At 39.6% G+C, this 25,671-nt stretch overlaps 1 protein-coding gene across 2 annotated transcripts in view; it reads right to left on the bottom strand.

The window, feature by feature from the left end:
- PPIL2 (peptidylprolyl isomerase like 2) overlaps positions 1–25,671 on the bottom strand; it is a 71,900-nt gene that overhangs the window by 27,140 nt on the left and 19,089 nt on the right. For both annotated transcript variants that reach the window (XM_065851740.2, XM_071815800.1), the window contains 5 exons: positions 24,362–24,451; positions 15,440–15,515; positions 13,870–14,030; positions 12,254–12,329; positions 10,984–11,090 (listed from right to left, as the gene is read on the bottom strand). In XM_065851740.2, coding sequence (XP_065707812.1) covers positions 10,984–11,090; positions 12,254–12,329; positions 13,870–14,030; positions 15,440–15,515; positions 24,362–24,451 — 510 coding nt within the window. The remainder of the gene's footprint in view (positions 1–10,983; positions 11,091–12,253; positions 12,330–13,869; positions 14,031–15,439; positions 15,516–24,361; positions 24,452–25,671) is intronic.

Genomic DNA, 25,671 nt, shown 5'->3' with positions numbered 1-25,671 from the left:
CACACACGACTTGAAGCCTCTTTCTGAAAGACACTGATTCTCTTTGCATCGGTCTGACAGCATTCTCGGTCTGAGAGAGGCAACCTGAGGTGACTTAAAAGCAAAAAAGGCAACCCAATCACAATCATTTACAGACAAAATAAGCTTTATCTTTTTAATTGTAGATCCATACAAGTAGTCATATGGAACCATACAGAACTTGAATTTTCTATACTATTTTTTTATCTGAAACACAATCATTCTCGCTCCTCTTTATTTACACTGAAATATCCCTTAATTATCCAAACAATTCCACCTGCCACTAGAAATCCCTTGAAATGATTCCTCCTTAATAAGACAGATATAGATGACAGTTGTCAGCTGGGCCGTAACTGGAAAAATAAACAAATCATAATGCAATCTTACACCAGCTATTATCTCAGATTTCCTTTATAATTCATTACTAGGTTAAAATGGTAATGGTACCATAATGTGTTTATGGTAGAATGCCACTAGGAAATGTAGCATCCTGAGGGCAACTTGTAAGTGAATATATTCCATAAAAATTGTTTCAAGCAATAGGAGGTTCTCCTACAGTTTCAATGTTTATAGCAAATTTGAAAATTCATCTTTGAATTGGACATATATGTTTGAAAATATTCTTTGTACATTACATTTCAAGTAAAATTCAATCCTTGGAGAATCATTTGTGCAGGGTATGCTTCCTTTAAAAGACAATATCATAAGAGCCTTGATCCAAATGTAGTGCTATTAGTTGTCACTCACGAAAAATGTCAGTAAGGATGAAAATAAGTTAAAAAAAATTCTTTATGAATCAGAAATGGAATCAGCAGCTTTTAGCCTAAGGCACTTTATCTCATGAGAACCAAGCACTCTTTGGAGAGAGAGACATAGTTAATAAGTTCTCTGGGGGGAATATAGCAACCTGTAATTAATTTTTTAAGAAAAATGAAATCAGGCGAAAGACTGAGTCCCCTAGGAATACATAGCAAACTGTTTTAAATTTGCACAACGCTGATAACCCAACACAGATTTCCTATTTATTTTCAAAACATTATTTGTAAAATATACATCAAAAGCCTGGCTCTAGTAATGTATTTTTTATGCGGGACCTACACTGACCCTTCTCTCTAAATGGATTTCTAGTTATTATATCTCTTCCCCAAAACAAGCTTTTCAATTGCAACTGCAGAAATGTGTCGTACACATGCAACAATCATTTCACTGCAAGGTTTTCTTTAAATAATTGCCACCAAATTGGTTCCCATGGTCACCTCATGCATTATACAGATACATTTGGCAGGTAAACACTTCCTTAGTAACATTACCATTACCTTTTACAGTGCTTTTGAGTAGACACAAATAAAAAGGTTTGCATTCAATCAGTAATAAACCCCAGTTTCAGTCACACAGTTGATATCTGGCTAAGATTATCTGATTTATACAAAGCAGTTTACGGTCTTGCCAAACCTCACACTGCCAAGCACATTTCAGGGACTTTTTAAAGCAGCATCCTGTCCAAAGCAGGAGAAAAAAGCTTGAGGTTTATGGGAGAGGTGTTGATCCTCAGTAACGAAGTTATGTTCTGCACCGGCCATACAAACACAGCCAGTCTCTGAAGTCTTTGTTCCAACTACAAAGGCTGATGAAGAATACATATAAACAAACCTGACTTTGTTATTTGAGTCCAAGCTCTTGTGGAAGGTGTCAGACTCACAGTCTTAGAATGCAAACCTGTCTACATCTTCAGAAACTCCCTGCCCAGCACTTGCCTCACACTGGGCTGGGGGAGGAAGGGATGGTCAGGGCACCTGGAAATGCAGAAGCGCAGGATACACCACCGGTTTCTTGTTGCCTCATTACTGGCAATTGGCTCCAAGCTCACTTTGTACTTCTGGCTGTTCTTGTCTCCAATTGACCTAAACAGCAGCAGCTAATTTCTCCCTCTTTATTCCTTTTACATTAAGCAGGAAATGATTTAAATTATTTTAATCTGCTGACTGTGACTCAGACATCTATGTAAGAAAGTCAAGGGAAAAAATGCCACTTTAAATCATTAACCTGTTGCTCTGAAAGTCCCCAACAGAGAAAAGGTTATGTTTTAAACCTACTGCAATATCTTCTCAGAAGGATGCAGTCATAGTCCTAAGAAGTCAAATTTTAAAACTCGGGAAGGTTTTTCTCTCTGAAGACTGCGGTAGGACAGCCCTGAGAAATCCTCCTTTTCTTTGATCAAGCTGGGACCCCATAATGATCGTGGTGTCTCTGTATGATGTTCCTCAACTTAAAGTCACTTGTCTCTTCAAATGACAAATAGCAAGGAAAAAAAAAACAACAACAACAAACTTATTTATACCAAAATGGGACTCCTGCTCCAAGTATTTTGTAGACGCCAGATAACTGTTCCACTTTAAGTATTAACAGAGCAAATTACAATTTCCTTTTTGCCAGCAAGGGTGGCTCCAAACCAGGCAAAATTCATCTCTCTTGCTGCATCCCGAGACCTGAGCGGTAAGACTAACCAAGTCCCATCACTATCTGATTTCTCAGTTTGCAGTTTTCCTTTCTCATCAATTAAAACGGGTCATCACATTTGTAAAAGTTACCTTAACTCAGAATTTGTACTGGGCAGCTGAAAAGCCAACCAGAAGTAGACTAAAAACCTGCAGTGCTCCTGTTGCCAAGGTGCAGGGGATGGGAAGAGAGAGGAGCTTCTGAGTCGTTGCCATGACTGCAAGGAAGGGGCTTTACTATGTGAAGAGCTAATCATTTCAAAATGCTCCGTCCCCTGAGGATCCGCATGAACCTTGAAGAGAAATTTCACACTAAGCATTCAGAAGCTGTCATTTGCACATCTGTATAATTTCCTTGTGTTAATTCCACTTCCCTTTTATTTCTTTTTGTCTCTCTAAATTGGATGAACTGTATTAGCTGCACTAAAGTAGAGCCTTGATATACACTTATTAACCCTATGTTTCAAAGCAGAAATAATCTGGATAATGAAAAGCTTGTCCCTCACAAATTAAAATTGTGTTCTACAGCCTTCATCTTATCACGCAAATGCCAGAATCCTGCTACTAAGAGGCATGAAATAGTGATGGAAATTTTTAAGGCTTCAAACTAAGCTGGCATTTCTTAATTTTTTTTTTTTTTTACACAGATCTCCTTTAAAATGCACAGTGGATTGTGTTTTGCTTTAGTCCATTTATGTACTTTGTTCTTTTTTACACGGAGTATTTTCACTCTGGTAATTGTTCATTCTGGCAATGGTTCTTTGCCATGCAAAGGTGATTTGGAAAGGTTAAACTCAGTTCTCCCTATCCCTTTCAATCTGCACTCCTTGTAGCCTGCCCATCCCACAGGAAAGAACTCGTCCTAATAAAAGCTTGGCTTTACTTAAGGCTTAGTCAGACGCGACTGTAATGGAGCAGCTTCAGGAATGACCACTATCAGGTGCAAGTGTCTGGTCCCTCCACTAAGTCATGGAAAGAAACTGGACACAGAAATCTTTCTAGTGCGTTTCAATGCATAATATTTACTAGAAGGCAATTTAAGCTGCCCTTCTTTGCTTTGCACCAAGGGACTAGGAGCACACTCCACTTGTTTCAGAGCAAGAGGGACAAGAAAATCCAAAACTCCACAAAGCCCACTGCTATAGCACAGGAGAATTTCCCCGCGGAAAGCCCATGACATTTCCCGCAGGAGAAACATTTACTAGAGACCAGAAAAACTACCCCCTGCCAGCTCCACTTTCCTGCTGACAGTTCCCCTACGTGCGGAGGGGGCTGAGGCGGTGACAGGTTACGGTGGCAAACAACAGCTGCCTAGGGTGGATCAGTTCAAACCTGACACAGTTCAGATAAGCGACACCATTCTCCATCTGGTCATAACAGACAGCAAATGGGTTCGGATCAATTTGTGACCCAGGATCAGAAGAGCACAGTTCCAGAGAGAGCAATGGGAGAGATGAAAGTGTCAGGGCATTGTGGGGTAGAACACTTCGTTAGACTCTTACTGGTATTTAAAAAGAATCAGAACAAGCAAACTATGCCTTGGGTAATAGGTTGCTGACTTGAGAGCAAACATTTGCCTATTTTGCTACCTCGAAGCCACAAAGTTCACTTAGAACAAAGAGCAAAACTATTGCATTCTCATTACATAGAAACCCACTATAATTTCTTTAGCTATTTAGCAAAGATGCCAGCAGATAGCTAAATTTCACTTTTCAAAGGCATTTCTTCCACAGTACTGACATTAATGATGCTACCAAAAAGTTTTTCAAAGTCTAAGCAAGATGTTCAGCTTAGGTAACATGCCAATAAAAAACTGACATGCTGCAGTTTTATTTTTCACTTTTTGCAAATACAGGGACAATCAATCAGTTTAGCTGAGCACCACTCAAGTTAAACAAGGCATCTAATTCACTCATCTAATTTGTCAATGCTAACTACTATCGTTCCAGAGGCAGAGCTGTCATCCCTGGCCACAGTTGTTACTTTTTCCCTAACTTTTATTTATTGCAGTGGTAGAAAAGAAAATAACCCTCTGCCCCCCTCAAATCTGTGAGTCACACGAGGGCTGGGGAGCCTGCCAGACAGCCATGCAGGGCTGGGTGCTGTGAGGATGGAGCTGGCACCCACGATATAGCACCACTATTACAGTCTAAATGGGGCTGCAACTTTAACTGATTGAGCAACCTCCAGCAGCTGTAAAACCTGGAGTATCACAGGTCCCGTGGCAGCTCCCTGGCATTTCATCAGTCTGCGACCAGCACATAAATCCCACCTTTTCAGAAGATGCAACCTGTCAGCAGTTCCCCACTAGCCAGCCAAGCTCTGGTAGCTGTCAGCCTCCCAAGGTCACTCTGCTCTCATCAGAGAAGCCAAGTACAAACAAACGTGTCAGAGAAGGATGAAGAGCAGCAGCTGTGTAACTCCAGACTGCCCACCTCATCCTCAGGCTCGGGACCACCAAGTGGCAAACGCGGTTGGCACAGGATGCCTGCACTGTCAAATGTCAAAAAACAAGTGACACAACTGATTCTTTCCCTCAGATCCAGCTTGCCAGGGGGGCTGGGGAGGTAGAAAGGTCCAAATGCCAAATGCCTTCCCATCCATTACCCAATGCCAAAGACTGCCAGGAAAGCACACAGAGACATCCAGGGGCAGCAAGCCCTGTGGTGCAGGGACAGGTTGACAGGGAGGTGACCGAGCACCTTCCTCAGCTTCACGCTGAACGTCCCATTCAGGCACAGGGTGAAATCAGGTGCCCCCAATTCCCCTCCACTGCTGCCGAATAGCACAATGGCAGCATCCAGATAAAGCTTTTCCTACTAATACCTTGCATGAAAATGTTCCTCCTTTCTCAAGCACAGGTGTTATATCTCCAAAGTTAAAAACATTTAAAATATTAGCTTCTAGTTAATTAAGAGCAACAACCTGCTAATCATTATTGCTGCATAGAGCCATTTCACTCCCAACCATGAAGAAGAGCACAAGATCTGCCTGCTACTGTAGCGCTTTGAGATAAAAACACACCAGGAACAACAAACATTTTTATGCAGCTGTTCTACTGGAAAAGGATAGTTTTGTTTGTTTGGGTTTAGTTGCAGCTCTTCCTACAATTACCTACTTAGGTGAAAAAAAAAAACATGAAATAAGCCATTTACAACCATGCCAAGACTACTGTACTTCATCCCTACAACCATATTACTGAGTGAACAACACAGTGATAGAACATCAGACAGTTATTTGCCAGATAGTGTCACAGTTGTGAGAGAAAGTGAGTAAAATGGATGTTTAAATCAGAAAGAAAATGAGATTCAGGAAGACTGGGAAACATCATCATGCCAGGAGGTCAAAGGATTTTTTCAGCAACTAACTTCTTTCCCAATGGAAATGGATAAGAAGTTTACAGGCTTCTGATCTTCAGAACAGTCCCTCACACAAAAGGAGAGATGATTTCAAAGACCAGGGGCTGCATTACACATTTATAGATCATAGGCATATTTAACAGGTCAGAAGGCCTCAAAAGATTAAAACAGCAGTGTTTGTAGAATAATGGCTTCTTCAGATAGTTATGCCAAGATATCATCATCAAGCAGAGTTTGCCAGGTCCTAAAACCTCAACAAGCATTTGTGGAGTGCTGGATGGAGCTTTGAAATCCATCTCACATTCTTCTTTGTTATGCCAACTTGCCCTTAAACCTTAAAGTATTAAACCTGAGAGAGGCGAATTTACAAAAACTGCCATGGCAGTTACGGATTAGTATTCAATTACCACTACCAGCATGTGTTTAACCATCAGATCATTACCCCACAGCAACCACTCTTATGAGGAGAACTCACAAAGAAGAGAAGGGAGATAGTGCAGCAAACCACCTGTTCATCGTTTTGACAGGGAATTCTGGAGTGTTAATTTTGTGTATATATTTCCATGGCACAACAACAACAAAATACAAGCACTAAACAAGGAAGCCTCCAAGCAACATAGAGACAAAGGCAGGAATTTTTATTCCCTTTCACAGGTGCACAGACGAGGAGCCTGCTACTCTGTTCTTAGGCAGGGCTTCTGATTCCAACAGGCAGCCTCGGTTATTTGTGTAGCTGCACTTCAGCAATCAGGCATCTACAGTACACATTATTGCCTGGGAATTAAAAATTACGCCTGTTTTTATTGCTCATTGTTAAATTTAAAAAATGAGATGCCACTGATTTTAAAAAATCTGTAACCAAATGACATAGCCACATCATGCAGCAAGCCCATGGCAAAGGCACAGAATTCAGGGTCTACCAGCTCCTAATTCTACACTCCATCCATTACACCACACTGCTTTTCTGCTTCCAAACCCAAGCCAGTTTGATGTTTTGCAGTGGGTAAAGTTGTAACTGCATCACTATAGTCGCTAACACAACAGGATACACAACAGGATACACACAGATGATACAGACAGTTGTTCCCAGCAGCATCCTGACTAAAACAGCTGAAGAACTTGAGGAGACTAGAAAAATCACAGTTAATAAAATACAAGAAATCCAGCAACATTCATTGCCTTTCATCAGTTATTTCTTCATAATTCGTTTGGATGCTGTTAAATCTTCTGTACTCACCAGAACTTTATTTGTTTCCAATTAGTATATACAACAAATGTTTCTTATGCCCAGCTGAACTCAGCTTCCTGGAAAATGTCCCTAACAAATGGCCATCTTATTAGTCCCCATCAGGAGGAACATACTGTATCTGAATAAGAAGACTGAGAGAAAAACAGCAACAAAGAGCACTAGGCACACTGCTAAGATGTAAAGAGAGAGTGTACCTTTCCTCATTTGAGGCACAAATTCTAAAGGGTGGAAAAAAAAAATCCAGCTTTTATTCCAAAATCTTTATTGCCTTTTCTCAGGTCAACGACTTAAACCACACACCGTTCTGAACACAAGTGAAGTTTTATGGTGCTCTGATTTCAAACACAGAAGATCTCTGGATTCTAGCCCTATTTCATGCTCTTTCTGAATCCCGTCACAAAGTAACTGATGACTTCAATCACACTTGATTTCCTCCCTGGATCAATACAAAACATTTCTTGATTAGGTCTTTGGTGCTAGGAAGAATCTCATCAATATCAATGTTATTGATTGGCACCTTAAAGCACTGGTGTATGAAGATCACTAGATTCATTTTTTAAAGAAAGTTTCCATGGGTACATATAGACTGAAGTCCAAACAATCCATACTGCCGGTTCACAAAAAATGGGAAACAGAAGAGCTGTGAAGGGAAAGGGAGCAGGAATCCAAGGCGGGTCCTGAAGGCAAAGAGGATATTGGGTGGACTTCAGCAGCGGTGCAGACCCCTCACAGCACAACTGCAAAAATATTTTGCTTAAATAGACTGCCCATAGGCATGAAAATACAGTTGAAGACTCACTAGACATACAGTCTAAGACAGCAAGTATGTCACTTGCTGTTGTCTACTTTAGCAAGAAGACTTAACCTCAAAGTCTATATTGAAATCTAACCAGTAAGACTATTTTAAAATGTAATTTGAATGTTTCAAGTCCTACCTCCGGAGACAGGTATTCATTTGTCATATTTATATAGCCACTTCATCCCCAAGCTTCCTAAAGCATTTCACAATAATGTATTTGCAGTACTGTGCAAATATACAACCACTACTAGGGTGGTTTCCATAATAACCAGAGCACAGGATATCACCCAGTAATTAAAAAACAGGAGCCCATGGTCAGGTCAAGACAACAACCATTCGAGCAGTGATCAGTCTTTAAAAAGAGAAGCTAAGCACCACTGTAGTATGGCTTATAAATCATGTACTTGCTCCTGCAGTTGTACTGCTTGAGAGGAAAGATGTATGAATTCCCCAAATCACACGTATTTTGACTGAATTCAAACAGCAATGACATTCTAATACTGCCATTGTCTCTCTCATTCACTCAAGTAGCACAGATATGTGTGTTGAATCCAGAGGTCCCAAATCTACTGGTGATCTCAGTGAGTATCAATATAGTGCTTTGGGCTGAACTTTGTTCTTCTATTCTTTCTGAAAAGGCAGGGTACCATCCATGCCAACTACATCAAAAAAAAAATCACAAAGGCTGAAAAATCAGGCACCAAAAACCCTGTGCAACATTAATTTGAATGAGCATTATGACACAGTCCAGTTCCCCCTGGATGCATTCAAGGACCTTACAAACATTTTACACTTTTGCAAGAAAACCAAATCCTGCATTTAAACCATTTCACTACAGAGTTCCAAACAGCTCCCAGAACGGGTTCAGTTTGTGCACTGAATAAGCCAGAAGAGCCGATAAAAAACTCAGCCTGTGATTAATTAAGACTATTTCCACACATATTTACAAGCAGGGTGAACTGGATGTGTTTAGATAGACTTGATTTTGGCATTTCTCCATTTTCTATGTCTGTCTTTGCAATCTCAATAGATTCATTGTAGCTGATCTGTGCATATGTTTGCGATCTATATATGTGATCTATATATGTGTTATACATTTGTGTTTGCTCTGTCTGCACACTGTACTTAACCTCAGTGTGATTCAGGAAAACCCAAGTTAGAAGCACAAACTCCTTATATAGTAAAAGGAGAAAAACAAGCAGCTCCCGGAAGAACTGATTTAATAGACCTAGGATGATGATCTAAAGTAGATGTTGTGAAAACGTCCCTAAAGCAGCAAGTTTTTCCTATGTATTCTAAATATATATTTTTTCCCCTCTGCAGTGCCAAAGGTCTGTTTGATTCACACAGATTTAGTCGACACCAAGAAATGAAAGAAGCAGATGGCTAGAGGCCAGCGTTCAAGCAGGTCTGGTTGTGTAACGCAGTGCACACTTCCAACGCGTACATGAGGAAGCAGCGTGTGTGTGAAAGGGAGATGAATAGAAATTCATCTGGAAAAAAGGAAACACAATGGATATCATACAGGATGTTTACAGCGGGCAGTTGAGACTGGGTCGTCAGGACTGAGTGACACTGGTCACACATGTGGCCAAAAACCCCACGCTGATAAGAATAGATGCAGTCAGCCTGCATTAGCCAGGAGCCACTTCGAGAACATATGGCAAAACAAATGATTCAATGCAATCTGCTCATTCTGCTGCTTCCCCTAAATATTGCTGTACTAACATCCTCTGCTTTTTGCCTCATTACATAGTGTTACTATTTAAGAGCATGGAAAGCACCTGTAGGCATGATGGGGACCTACAGAATTACTAGCATGATACGCCACTGTGGAGGTTCTCATACTGTTTCCACAGATCAGGTTGAGATGTTGACACACATTGTGCTCCTTACTCGTACGAGAGGAATGAACTGAAGGGAAAGCCTTCAGGACAGGCTGGTCCTGTTCACTTTTTCTTTCTCCCAGGCAAAACCAGATTCATTCTCCCAGAGCATCTTTGGATTCCACACCAGGCACCCCCGCTCCCAGCCAGCACTGCTGGGTCACAACAAGCAGAGGTTTTGCCATTTAAACCCCTATTCACATCCTTCAATTTCCTAAAATATCTACCTTCGGGCCTATAGTCTCCTGAGATAAAAATCTCAGTAAACAACGGAAGGTTTGGGCTCTTTACATTGAAAACTTTTTTCCTTTTATAGACGTGGCTGCACAAGTAAATAAGCAAGGACACTATAAACAGTGACCTTTGAGACACCAGTGACAGCTGAGACATCAGTGTCACCAGAACTCATCCATCGTAAGTCTTGCCGTGTTTATTATTTTAAGAGTTACAGATTTCCCCCAGAATCAGGCTGTATTGCCTATAAAAAAACTCCAGTCCATTTTTTAATTTAAACGAACATCTAGCTCTTAATGGCAAAGGGAAGATGTTTCAAAACTTGAACCTTATAAACTGAGACAGCAGGAAGTAAAAAATATTTTCTAAGGTTTTCATTTAGGTTTGTTCCGTAAAGCTCAGGACTGTTCGTTCTGTAAAGCTCAGGACTGTTTGTTCTGTAAAAGGATTCAGCAGCACATCTAACCATTTCTGGGGATCCTGACTACCTGTACTCAGGCTGACGGACGGCCCCCAGTTTCACTGAGGTTCTTTCCCTGGTTCTGTCAGTAACCTGTTGTGTAACCTGGGTTATTCTCTCTTCTCTGTGGTCTTCCTTTTTTTTCTCTCTGGCTTCCTTGCCATTGTTTGGGTCACTGTAATCCTGACCCTTTGAAGCTCTAAACATGTACCTTGACGTGTAGTAAGTAGTCCACTAAAATGTATGGGACTACTCACAGAGAACAGTTATACATATAGTAGTATAATATAGTATATAAAATAATATACATACATTTTACAACGGAATTTTGTGTATGCATGAAAACATACCAAAACAACTGAAATATAGTTATTTAACTGTATCTATTACAACTACACACTATTCCTTTCTTTAGACATTTCCATTGCCAGCTCCTATTCTGTTTGTTGTCTAGACAGATTCATCTCACAGGGCAGACAGTACCATATCACAGTGCAGCTCCAAGTTCAGGTCTCCTTTATTAGTGTGAAGTCGCACATAGCCCTTCTTCTTCACATATGTGTATCTCACAACATCTTCTTCAATAGCAGCTGTATCAAAGCAAAATACAATAATTAGTTCTCTGGGAGATTACTGATTAATCTTTAGAAATAATCAGAAAACAAACTGCTAGATTCTATCATCTGACCTCTTCCCCAGGGCATGGGGTTTTCAGGGATTGTGCTCTGCAATTCATCTGTGTTAACCTCACATTAATCTCTGTGCAAAACACTTTCCATTATAGAAAACCACCAATTCTTTGAGAGCCAACAATATGATCTCTATTATTAAGTCACAGTAGCATTCAGTGTTACACACTATAATTTTCATGTAATGTCCACCAATCACGAATGTTACTTTGAAACCAAATTTTTTTCTTGTCAAACTTGGAAGCCAAGCAGGTAGTCATCAGTCAGCCACAAATTGCTGACATATGAGGACCTATTCAGTTCTGCAAACAAATGAAGCTATGTTACTGGAAACATTACTGGAAAGTCATACTAAAGGATCAATCTGGGATGTTTCCACTTCCATTTTGTGAAAATATCCAGTTAGTCAGATATTTTCAACATTCAAAGAATTACCTGCAAATCACTGTAATCCACCAAGTAAAGGAACTGTACTTGGTAAATGTAGTTTTAGCGAAGTATTTGATCTTTGCCTAAGTGTGTGGCATATTTCTAAACTTTAGTGCCAAAAGCCAGACCTTTCTCTTCAACTGGGAATACTAAACACTCAGCTATATAAGCATTATTCAAATTAAATAAATTTTATACATTTGTGTTTAGGCTGGAGAACAAAAGGAAAACTTTATTGTACTGAAATACACTTTTGTGTAACCGTGAAAAGCAATAAATCAAAAGTTATCACCATAAAATTTGCTGTCATTCTAACCAATACTAGGTCAGGACAAAAAGGTGGTAAAGATTCTGTATCCTTATTTGAGGAGAGATTATACTTAATTCCTAAATTTACGTAAGTGCATATCCCATTTTGTGATCTCTGGGCATAGAAAGTACCTCATTAATTTCAGTTCAACATAAGTAACTGCCATTCAAAGCTGAAGCTAATTCACAATTGCTCCATCATTTCAGAATGAGCTCACTGGAAAACAAGGATATATCTACTCAGTCCTCATACACAGACGTGTGCTAGGGAGGATACCTTAAAACTGGAAAGTAAACAAACAGTTGCAGCTAGGAAGTTTGGGTACCTGCTTCGTGGGTAGTTTCAGGCACCATTGCAGTGGAGGTGAAGGAAGCACTGACTGCGCCAGTAGAATAGTGAGCCTGTTCACAGCAGAAAAAGGAAGAGAAAATACATTAGATCTCAGAGTTTATCTACTAAAGATAATAGGTAAGCACCAGAAACACACAAATGTCATCCCTGTGAAGGCAGACTTTCTGCTTTAGCTCCTATAGAAACAAATGTATGAAGCAGCGATAATTCTCCATTTGTTACCCACATTTGCTGTGATGAAACTCCAGTTAGGGCTGCCCATGCGCTGAGCTGAAGGGGCTGATTGCTTCCACTACAGTTTAATACATCATTATGCAAAGATTCTATTACCAGAATGTATTTGTACATCCACAGGTGGAGATATGAAAGGAGTACTGCTGGCAAGACATCTGTAAAATTCTCCAGTGTTGCTGAGTAAGTGGAAGGAAAATCCAGTGAATCACGGAGATAGCGCGGAGCAAAGCAAACCACCCCCTCCCACACACGGCCCCTCTGCGTGCAGAGACGCTGTCCCACGGTTCCCCACGGCTATTTGGAGCTTTGTAATTCTCCTGCAGAAAAGAAATGTGAACGTCACACACGGATTTTGTAGCAAATTACAATGATCTAATAAACCCAATCTAATACCTTTAGAGGCTCTCGGGCAGTGTCTGTAAAGAATACAGGCCAGGCCAACGCTCTGCCCATAAGGTTACGCTGCGTCCTTATATAAGTTTACAGTTACGCCCATCATTAGCTGACAATCTGACTCTCCAACATATGTAGAGCTCATCATTCTTTCTTGCCTCTTTTTTTTCCCCTCCCAACATCTTTTATTTTCTTACAACACTACGGTGCCCTGAAAAAGAGGCAAATGTGATCCCGCTCCTTGGGCACATACGTTCCCTAATCTGTCACTAAGCCTTCTCATTAAAAGCCATATGCTGCACTGCTATTCGTTTTTGTGGAAGTGTAATCAAAGCACAAAGACACATACATCCCAGAATTATTAAAGGAAAGAATACTCTGTCTTGCCCTTTTCATACAGCCTTTGATGTAGAAAATCTAGTTGCAGATGAATTGTTTCTCTTGACAACCATGAATGCACGGTAACATGTACCTGGAAGAACATCCTTTGAAATATTACACTAAAAATCCTGCATTCCCGTGGAAATAAAATGGAGAAGCAGCTGTGGATGATTTATATATTTGCCCACACCAGAAATGATTCACTTGAACTGCCCTTAAGGTGTGTTCTCTCTGCCAATAACTTCAGGAAGCAAATGATAAACAAATTCAAAGCAAGAGATTACAGCTTGGGAAAACAGGTTCTGCCAACATACATGTCATAACCACATCACAAAGATTCCTCCTTCTTATTGTGTTTCATTTTTTAAATATTTAGGTTAATTTATTCACTGACACATCCATTGTCTTTCTAAGGAGTCCCAATATGATTCTCCTCTTTGTATCTGTGACAAATCTCCATTTAACAGAAAACATAAGGAAAAGTGTCTGTTTATACTGCAATATGGCCTCTACGCTGAAAAACATCTATTACTGTTCTTGAAGAAGCCAATCAGTGCCAAACTACAAATTAAGTCAACTTACTGCATTCAGCTTATCCACTTTCTTCTTTTCAGGTGCCTTCATAGTAGCTGCAAGAATATCATCGCCTTTGAATTCCTTATAAAGCTCCAGTAGAGTCTCTCGGGTCTCTGTGTTTGTATTTTTCAAATAGTAAGATGGGTCTAATTTTGCTTTTTCTTCATCTAGATAAGACAAAGTTAAATCATTCAGAGTTAAAAGAAAAATTCTACTTTGTTCTCCTTCAGTTTATTATATATGTAGTAACACTAAAATCTTCCAGATACTATTTCCACTTCTTTTTTCTTTACACAAAAAGCTCTAGCAACTATATTTATTCCTGCAGAAACAGCAACAAGTAGCAATGCATAACACTGATGACAGTATAACTTAAATATAGCACAATAAATGCCAATATGAAGTACACCGAAAGAAAAACAACTTCAAATGAACTACCGTAAAAATTTCTTTGAAGCCACTAGAAATGATTTAAGTTCACGCAAGTCTTGTAAAATTTTTATAGAACAATAAAGACAAGATACAGTTGGATGCAACATAAACTTCCGTCCTTTGTCTCCTCACTGTACGGCCAGGCCTGTGATGCAAAAATCCCAAGGTCAGCTCTTTAATGTGACACCAGGGGGGGAAAGCTGCCAGACTGAACTGTAGAATATGATTTTCTTTTCATTATTTTTATAAATTTCACTTGTTCTCTGTCTTGATATGCCTACTATTTGCTGCTATTAAATATTCTATCTCTGAGATAATAGCCACTTATTTTTAGCAGGTAAAGAGATAGATGCTTGCCTGTAGAACTAGCAGCTTTAAAAAAATAAAAAGAAAAGGTGAGCATTTTAAGACCCAAAAAACACACCATGCTTAGAATCAGCAATTAGACCTCATTAGAAACGGTTCCAAAGGAAAACACAAGGACAAAGGAGAGAATATTTTTCCTTCAGCAATTTTATATTAGCAGATATTACTAAGCATTTAGCTATCAAAAAAAAAAATCACAAAATAACTGAGAAGCAGATTTCTTACTTGTGATATCTAGAAAGAAAAAGAAAGCATTATTTTTTTTATTATTGAAATAATTTTCGGACTATTTTAGAAAAGCCTGTATCAATCTTTAACTTGGCAGATGTCCATTGTTACTCAGACAGAAGGATGGGCAATGCCCTGTTAATACACATGAAAGAGTCTGGCACACAGGTATGGGAAGATGAAGGTTTCCTTGTCTGGTTTCTGGCACAAGGATAACGGACCTTTTGGCAAATAATTTTTCCTATACTTACTTCTTTCTCATCTACCTACTCTTAAAGGACAAGGAAACCTTTCTGCTTGCACAGCACTCAACAGAGACAGTTAACGATTACTCAAAGAATTATGTCTTTGCTTCAAAATATGTTAACATGTTTGGAGGTGAAAGGGATCATTTCAACAAATTATTTGTGTTTCCAAGAAGCTTTCAAAGTTATCACTAGCCACTGAGGGATGTCTGTCCAGAGAAAACAGTGACAATTCTATAACATCGTCCCTAGAATTTGCATATTTGGGTTGGTGTTTTTTCAGCCTGCCTTCAGTTCATCCTTACCTGGATCAACTACTTTTATGTTGTTCTTAACGTGAAAGAAGTTTGAGACATTGAACTTATCCAGGTTTGTTGGATCCTGAAAATAATGATAACAATGATAACAATGATAATAATGATAATGATGATGATAATAATAATAATATTAATAATAATAATAATAATAGTAATAATAAATCAGAGAGCTTGGTATGCATCTATGCCATGCAACAGACTAGTTTGAAGGGCAGACACCACCATAATAAACAAATAGGGAGAGACAGAATAACTTCCATAATCCCTGAACCACAGAAAGATGAACAAAATATAAAGCAATCAACTCCAACTGACATCAGGAATGTGCCAGTTCACAACAGGCTCCTTACAGATCTGGAATTCAGCTCCAAATATAATATTACACATATTTTGCCTACAGAAGTTACTAACAGGACTAAGCTGAGTCTCGCCTATCCTAGTGAGAAGAAAGAATGAGGAACAGCAATCCCCTGATTCTTTCCTTCGTTCTGTGGTTTGGTCGAAGATCTATGCAAATTCACATTAACTATCTCCTTCTATTTATAACAAGTGTGCCTGATTTGCACATGCTCTGTGAACCTTTGAAATGCATTTCAAAATACAAATAAACCTCAGAGCAAGTCTTTGCAGCCAGAATGGGTTTGATTGTTGTTTTTTTTTTCAATAGTGAAATCTCTGCTTACAGATTTACATTTAAAAATAAAAAATAACAGTAAATAGGCAACAAAAAATGGTATTATGAACACTCTGTTGAGTGACCACTCAAGTGAAACAGTAAAAATACACAGTCTATTAAATGTGAGTCTTCATACTATCTCTAGGCAACTTTATGCATAACTTTGACCTTTTGTTAGAGAGAATAAGACAAGGAATGCCTACTGGCGATCTAGGTTACATTATACTATTATTAAATAGTCCTCAATCCTCTTCTTAGAACAACTTCAAGGTTTTCTCCTCGAGCTTCTCTGCAGCACACAAAGGTCAAAACATCAGCCCAGGACACCCAGTCATTTCTGGAAATTCTATTTTACAGAAAACAATTTAAAATCTAAAATACCAAAATATCTTAATAATATGCAGTAGTTTTAAGTTCAGGATAAAAAAAAAATTGCAACTTATTATGCAAAGAACTATGATACTGGCATGAATACTATTATCCCACATAAATTTAACAAAGCTTCCCAGACCACCGCTGTTAGTAAGAAGTTGTGACAATTCCATCCCTGCTAAACACAATGATCAGCGCAAGCAGAGCTGGTAGCTCCATCCCTTATTAAATGATCTAATTATGCCTTTCATTCATCCCTGAAATGGTATGCTGCCACCAGAGAGTGCATTTTTAGTTTTACTGCTGGTAATAAAACAAAATACATTTATGAAATCAAGCTGTGTGATTCTGAACCCTAACAATGACCTCCCGGCTTTTTGTTGTCCCCTTTCCCAACCACCATGTAACCATTTCCTATTCTCTCCTCCCCTACTATCCGCTCTGCTAGATCTTCAGCAAGACGTGGACTGCAAAAAAATATATAATCTTTAAGATCTTGCATTAGAAACAGATCATCTTTAAATAAAACTACTAAGGAACAGGAAATTTGGACCTGTTTTTTAAGCATTTTTTTGTATCCTCTGCCACTGGCACCCATGTGTATTTGTGACTTATTCCCTCACATACATGTTCATGTATGAATAGAGATAATTTCAGCCCTGTTCTCTAACAGTCAACAAGACACATGGAGAACACCTGGAGAAAGGGCTCAGGTTGCATCCTCCCAAACACTCCTTAGGAATCATGAGCTGCAGCTTTCCCAGACAGAAATCATGGCCTTGCACATAAATGTAGCAGCTCAAAAGGTGAAGGAAGACTGCTTATCCTTTCCAGGAAAGGGAAAAAATATTTGTGTAGTAAGGTTAATAGACACAAATGGATTTATAGCAATCCACATGTCTGTTGTTCATGGCAAAGCAGGACTGACTCCTGAAACCAGCTTTATATGGACGGGAGGGAGAGCAGGAGGCAGCAGATGAACCAGAAAACACCTTCACTATATTCCTCTAAATAAAGCTTCTTGATTTACTGATTTATTGACTGTTTAAAAATAAATAAAAGGACATCACAACTGCCAGTGCTTTATGAAACCCATTGTTTTGTGCTCAGGGTACCACGAATCCGATTAGTTCAAACTGTTTTCACAGCCACGGTTTGTTCAAACATTTCCCTGGCTTAAGCAGCTGTATTGCAGGCATTGAGCAACTCTGGCAAAAATGTTTACAGTCTCCTTCTGTGCAAGGGGTTTCTCAGGGCTCTCCAAATCACCACTAACCTGCCCATATGCGATTCACCCACTGCGGCGCGAAGGACAGCATAGGCCACAGGGCAGCTCCCTCTCCTTGCAGACCACAGCCATCCATCTGCTTTCTGGGAGACCCAAGACAACCCCAAGCCCCAGAAGTGAGACCAAGGTCCTCTGCACAAGCCTTCATCACTTTCACAAGGGCATCTGTTCAAATGGAAACCCTGACAAAGGGTCAGTTTACAGTGTTGTCCCTTGTGTTGCTGATTCTGTGAAGCATGAGGGTCACCCTACGTCGAAAAGGCAGAGAACCCACGTGCCTACTCCAAAACTGGTTTCCCTCTGTCAGTGGGAAAAAAAAAAAACAAAAATGGTTCTTCAAGTTGAAATTTGAGCTTCATCTTACACAGGACACCTAGGACATATTCAGTTGACATTTTGATTCCTCCCTCTAAAATACAGCATCATGATACACTAGAAGCTTGGAATTAGACAAACATGCATACTAAGTGTGACAGTACTGCAGTAGATATTGAGTTAAACACAAGACATCATTTACTTTTATCATCTCCAAGAGCAGAAATACACCTGACCAGTCCAATCTGTGCTGCAGAAGACACAGATCGTCTCCTTACTGATGGTAGTGTGTCCTACAACACAGGACACACATTCTTTAAAGGTAGGTCTGTGGAAATTTTACAAGTGCGCACGTTCTTTAGATATATCACTTCAGGAAGAGAACTCTCTAATCATTAACAATTAGCCTGCCAAGTTCTTCTTGTTGCATCCATGACAGTTACTGGGCACAGCATCAGAGCAGTCCTACCAAGACACCACAGTGACAGGCAGATGGACATACCCGCTTCATCAAAGCCTTCAGCTCTAACGAATTAACTGTCTCTCCTGGTCAGAGAAAGGCTGGACTCACGGGGATGCTCCAACACCTGTTAAGATAAAGGCCTAAAGCCCAAAGGCCTAAAGAAATAAGTTCTGTGCAACTGCACAAAAACCAGAAAGGAAGACAAACCATGAAGACTAAATTCACCTACTTTTGTTCGTCTTAGCATGTTTAAAAATATGCATTCAAATTACCACAGGTAGCAGTCTCAGGGTCTTTCTTATTAAGGTTACAAATCATAAACCAAGGTTTAGCAAATTACTAACACAGACAGACTTCAAACAGTTGCTAACTGTCACAACTATTAAAAATCTTATATTTGATGTTTTCCTGAAAGCCAAGCTCTGAAAACAATCTCAAGTTTTATTCCACTTTTTTTCCCCCTATCATTTTCCAGTTTCACCTATTTTGAGAAAAACCTGAACCCCCATTATTCTTAAGGACTATAGACACAAGCCCCCAAAGAAGCAGGTTAAAACCAGCACAGTTTTAGACCATGTGATTTCTTTGAGTCCCGATTCCTCCCTTACCATGTGGTTGGTCATGCTGCGTTTCTAATTATCTTCAGGAATGTTATCTTCAAACAACAAAATTTAGAAGTGTAAAAACCATCCTACCTCCTCATGATAAAGCCTGAGTCTGGGCATGCTAAACCTAAGTTCCAAATTATATTAATAAAATGACATGACCGTTTTCCAAGCAATTCCCATATGACTTCTAAACTTTGTATTTACAGATAAATAGTAGTTTTAAATGCAGCCTCATCAAGGACATCACCTGGGCTGGAGAACACCTACAATTTTGGATTGTCTCTCTGCAGCAGGGCCATACTCTCTCTCTGACGCTGGGGCTGCTATTGAGCAGTTCAGACACTGACCACGTCCCAACATGCCACTTCTCAACCAGCCACTCTGCACGTGTGTTGGTGCAGGATCTGCCCTCAAAGAGCCCTCACCCACAATGGAGAGGAAATCTGCTCTGACCTTCTGTCACACAAAAATCAAACGAGAAACAGCTGAGGAGTGAAATATCAATTAACAGTGTGCAGCTCAGCTACCTCCAACTTAGCTCATTAGTTGTGCTTCCTGCCACAAATGCCAACAGTGTTTAACAGCTTGTTGGGAACCATGTCTTGTCCACGGCTGGTTAGGTTGTACAGAAACAATAAAAACGACATAAGGAAGCACATAACAGTATGAGCCTTTTTTCCCCTTTAACAGCAGCAAACCTGTTTCCATTCTACCCAGGCTTTCTGGTTATTGTCTCTACTTATTTCTCCCACGAACCCCACTCCGTTTCTGTGGTGCAAAGCAGACGCATTTGTTAGTGTGCATCTATCAGGGAAGGTTCTCAGCAGGCTGCCAGCAGAGGACTGTGCCTATTAACGCTGGCACAACAGGGTCGGGGGGGGGGCGGGTTTCTTGCAATTGTTCTGGCGAAGAGGAACAGATCATCTCCACCCCTGCTTCACCTGTGCGAGCCACACTTCTCACACCTCCCCTCCCCTGCCAGCATGCAGCACAGCAACAGCTTCTACAAGGTTCCAAGAGGAGGAATAATTTCTTCTGTATCTTCACAAATTTGAGAGCCATGGTTTCCGGTTTGTGAACGGAGACACAGCGGAGGATGAAGAATTGAAAGGGGATAAAGGGGGAATTGTTCTTATCTCTTCTGAACACTTCCTACCAAACGGGACATGAAAGCAGGGTATCGTGGCATTCTTACCTTGCTCACCTCAGGACCCTGTCCCACTTGTGATGGGAAGAAGTCCCCAGGACTGTCCAAGCCCACCACTGTGTCCAGAAAGGCAGTACCTGACCCTGTGCCTCTCTGTGCATCCTGAGTTTAAAACCTTTAAAACAACTGCAAAGCGAAATGATGAACATCTATCTAGCAGAATGGGAAGCAGAAAAGGAAGGTAAGAACACTGCAAACAAGCTTCAACAATACCAGTCTTTCTATTACAGATACCCCATCCCCACAGATCTCCAAGTGCTTTACATCACACTTTATCCACTGAGTATAACTAATACATCTTGAAGTACTCGAGCTGTCTGACATTCAGGGCATTTGCAAGGGATGCTAAGTTAGGCTGAGCTGGTCATCATTCAAGGTAAAAGAAGACAAATGGGTTTACAGTTATGAGAAACACAGATGAAATACAAAGGTAATATTCCTTTTAGAAGAGATATGAACCAGTACAGTGGAGAGAAAAATTATCTGAAATAATGATAAACTGCAAGGAGAGAGAAACTCGGACAAAAGGATCACCTGCCGTGTAGAGGATACAAAGCCTGACTTGAGTTTATGGCAAGATCAAGCAGCCAAAAAAAAGGAAATTTCAACTTGAGGGTAAAGAGTTACAGTCTAAAACAAATGCTGCTATACTAAGACTGCCGGTGTCTAGGAAGGGTTTCATGTTGAATAACATCACGTGTATTTCTGTCATTATCAGCAAGATATTAAACCAGAATCCATTACATTTTTTGCCTGAATAACTACATTCCAGTTTCAGTAATGGGCCTTGCACACCAGGATATAGTATTATCCTTTACCTCCTGCCCTGAGGGGCTGGATAATATCGCCATATGTTGATGAGAACCTGCCATGCTCTGCCCCAGGACATTTGCATTGCAACAGGGAAAAAAGGAATTTCTGTTTATGTAAGTGCAGGAAGCACTGTGGATTCCTTTACAAAGAGAAGCATATCAAAGATATAACATACCATCATTAACAATTTAAGTTCTGATTTTGCTTTTTTAAGTTCCAGATCAAAAATAATTTATCCTTTTTAAGAAGTAAGCTTAATAGCAATGGGACACGTATAATAAAATCAATAAAATAAAAGCAACCAATGGGGATGAGATGGTGCTCACCAGAAAAGATAGCAAGGGTGGATTATGATTAATGTTTGACTAATGTTTAGCACTGAGAACAGAACAAAGTATTTTATGCAATTCTCTCTCTTCTGGAAAGAGCAAATTGTTTTTGTTTTTAATTACATACATTAGGAAAGAGAGGTCAAGATTGAGGGCAATAGCTATTCTGGTAAAAGAACATCCCTAGCAGCTGTAGGATTGCTCTCTATGTATCAAAAAGCAAAAATGTGATCATACAAATAATCTGTTAACATACATTATTCAAATTCTCCACTTATGTTGTATTTCACTACCAAACACAGGTACCCCATCCGCTTCCTAGAACATTCAGAGTCAGCCTCTGGAAACACTATTTTCTATCGATAAACACAGCTATTACAGACAGTCCTACTCAGTTGTTATTTGCAAAGCAAAGAATGTGGGGGTCTTTTTATAGCAACTTCCTTTATATCTACCTTTTTGGCAAACAGCAGGGTCAGTGTTACCAGCTCACTCCCAATTCCAGCTCTCTCAGATACCACCGTACTCGATTTACACGAGGGAATGGGAAAACAAAAAAGTGATAAGTTTCAACACAGAATCAAAAGGTTTTTAAGAGAAGTGGATAGAGCTCCAGAGCCACAAATTGAAACACAACAGATTGCAGTCACGAACTCTGGCTAAGAAACAAAGCCACAGGTGGCAGCGCTTGGCAGCGTGAAGCCACACGCTGCCTGCAGTCCTGTCAATACGACAGCTGATAGAGGAGACATTGCTCTGTCTCTTCCATTTTCATCAAGAAAATACTATGAGAAACTAACAACAGATTGCTATACTACATATACACAGGCAATTTTAATACCCAGACTGGTCATACCACTGTAGGTGGTGTTTTGGGCTCGACAAAGCAAGTCAGGGCAGCACGGGAACAGGAGAAATCAAGGTGAACTTGCAGGTTTGCAGCGGGTGTTGTGCAGTGCACGGGACGGCTCTTGGTTCTCATTCAACACCCCAGAGCCATTTTAGCCAGGTTGTTGAGAATCCTTTCACTTTTTTGCAAAAAAAAAAATATTTAAAAACCAATTGGGTGAAGGGTCAACCTTTAGCTGGTTAACAGCACATTTAGATGATCAAAATCTCTTCCAGTCCAACCCCAAGATGGGGATCACTTTGCTATTTCTAAACTTATTTGAGAAGAGTATATACCATAAGATTGTACACTTAGAGATAGAAACCCAACAAGAACAGAATGAAAGTGAAAAATACTGATAAAAATCCACATAGGGATCATCTAAATTGCTGCCTATTGCATTTTGAGATTTAGGGGACTATAGTATCTTTTTGCTTTTATGAAAAAAATCAAAGCTAGGGCTGTAACAGAAACACACTCTTTACACATACATTCAATTCCAAACCTACAGAACACACCAAAATATTTTGAAATGACTGCACATTTCAATTATTTCTTAAAAATGATTTGTTTTTCCATACGGATGTACAGAAGCATTTTTAGTCACTCATGTTGTCGTTTTTTACCGTTCCAAACCCATTAGCAACCATGCAGTTACATTCAAATAACATTCTGTTGGGAGTTTTCAATCTGAAAAAGCTGTGGGTTTTGTTTCCATTGGATTAAAACCATTTTACTTTGTTACATTAACTTGAACAGCCATAAGCACAAAGGAATAGAGGAAAAATATTTAGAAACATGCTGTTCAGAAGGGAGTGGGGAAGAAGGGATCCATTACATTTAAATATAGACATAAATGGAAAATATTTTTCTATTCAAATTAGACTGTATTAGTCTTGGCTAGTGGCAATTAACTGTTCATGGGATGCATACTAACTCACGACTCCAATAATAATGATCCTTAAATGTTTTTCCCCTATTTTGAAATCATGCAAGCTTACAAATGCTTAATTTGAAACATAAGTTTTAGGTCTTTTGACATTAAACTTCAGCTGTAAATAGGTATCTGTTACACTTTGAAATTTACAGTGCTGTTTTAATTCAGGTGTTACTTTTAAAATCAGTAAAAGACCAACATTGGTTTCTATTCAGAAGAAAAACATGGCAGGCAAGCACTTAGAGAAAATTTGGTGGGTTGCTGCTTATTTAGACAAACTTTCTCTAAAAAATGTTTTTCTGAAGCTTTGAGTCTTTTAGGCATCTTTAAAAGAGTAAGATGGACAATCAACTTCAGTCTTAACGTAACAGGTCAACTTTCTTAAAGTTCATATACTTCACATTCTAAGCCACATTTCTTTTGATAACACAGACCACGCGCTGTTGGCTGTCTAAAGCTGGAGATTATTCTGGATGTATCTTTCCCTTTCCTCTACCCAATCTTTTCCCAATGCACTTCTGTCTAAGTCTCACAATAGATCAGAGGTGTCACAGCAATTTTTCAGGCAAGGTTAACAAAACAAAACCAACAAAACCTATGTGTATTTTCCTGCCTAAAACTTAAAATTAAGCACAAGATCTTCTATTCAGTCGGATACAGCGAAATAGCAACTGCAAATACATTCACATTTTCACATAGCATCCTTGACTTTTCTGTGCACAGCTTTTTTTTCTACTTTATTTTACAAAGCTGAACAATCTGCTTATCTACAAGGCACACAATAATCACTCTCGAGATGTGTCAAGCTCTAAGTTATACAGTATCTTTGTGGCTCATCTGGAAAACAAAGAAAATACAGCAGTTCACCTTCTACCCGTCTCCAAGACACACACACAGAGAAAACGTTTCTCTGTTCAATATCCCAGATTCCTGCTCTCGCGGTGTACATAGCAACATTCCATCCTCTGCAAAAAAGCTGTATTGCAAGAAGTGTAACACAGAGGAAAGTTTACCTGCAGTGTCACGATGTCTTGCCGAGTGAAGGGTTCATCTGTTAAAAGATCCTTGTAGCTCTTTGGTTTTATGTTCAGCTGCTCAACTGCCTAACAGCCAGACAAAAGACACATATTAAAAATTGTACACTAATGTATAAATATTACAAGTAAACACGTGATGCTTAATAAAACCTTAAAGTACAAATGATAAACAATTTCACCCTTCATTCTCAAGCAGCAGCTGCAATATTTTCATTGTGTCCTTTAACAGATGAGAAGCTTTTGTCTTTCATCCCTACAAAACTTGAGTTTTGTGGTTTGGTTTTTGTTTGGTTGGTTTCTTTTGTTTGTTTTTTAAATAACCTTGGACTCTCCTTTCCATAGTTATGCACATCATTTCAACCAAACTCACTGTGAAAGTGCTGCCAAAATAAAAAACTCCTGCTTGCAGTTTTCTGCGTTTTACAGATGGTATAAGACAGGCAGCTTTAACACAGGGTCCGCATCTCCCCCATTGCCAGCACCCTTGGGAGACACACGTGTCCTCTGCCCACCCAACTGCTGCACCGAGCCTGCAGCAATGCTGCTCTTCACCTGAGAAAACTAAATGATGCTCAGAGCAGCAGCAGTGTGTTATTTCTTGGCGACAACCAATGCAGAATAAAGGTTTTGTTGTTATAAACAAATACATCACGCAGAGAGATAACTGTGGAAGTCTACCTGCAAGAAAACGGAATCTGTCTTATTCCCCCAAGTGCGCTCTGTTCTCATCAGATGAAAGTGACAATGTTTTTCTAGTACCTCGAGAAGTCCATAAATTAGTTCTGCGCTTGTAACAACCCGATAAATGTTATTGCTCCAAGTGATACACCATATGAAAAACAGACCCTCTTGGCACAGCTTGTTTAGGAAGCCCGGTATTACAAATTGTAGCAAACTGAGCAAGAGTTTTACAATATCAACAAGCATTTAACAAACACCACCCTGAACTCATTCTTGCTTTTTAACCACAGCAATCACGCTTCCAGAAGGAACAGAAAATACACCTTATTTTAACCTAATCGTGACTTCTCTCATAGTTGGAATGAAGACAATCCAACTACAACGGAGCAAATCTTCAATAACTTGATGAATCCAGCCTTTTCCCTGATTGCAATGGTTTCAGCCTGTTCCCTTCAGTATCTCAAAGTCCTACTGGAATCTGCCATGAACAGATTTCAAAAAGCAGATGTTTCAGTGTTCACACTTTTTACAACACTGGATATGGATCCATTAACTGAAGGATTTATTTGCCAATGAAAAATAATTAAACGTTGCTTTCACAGTAA

This window comes from Patagioenas fasciata, chromosome 17 (assembly GCF_037038585.1).
Source record: "Patagioenas fasciata isolate bPatFas1 chromosome 17, bPatFas1.hap1, whole genome shotgun sequence".
NCBI lineage: Eukaryota > Metazoa > Chordata > Aves > Columbiformes > Columbidae > Patagioenas > Patagioenas fasciata.
This window is presented reverse-complemented; position numbering and strand designations above follow the sequence as displayed.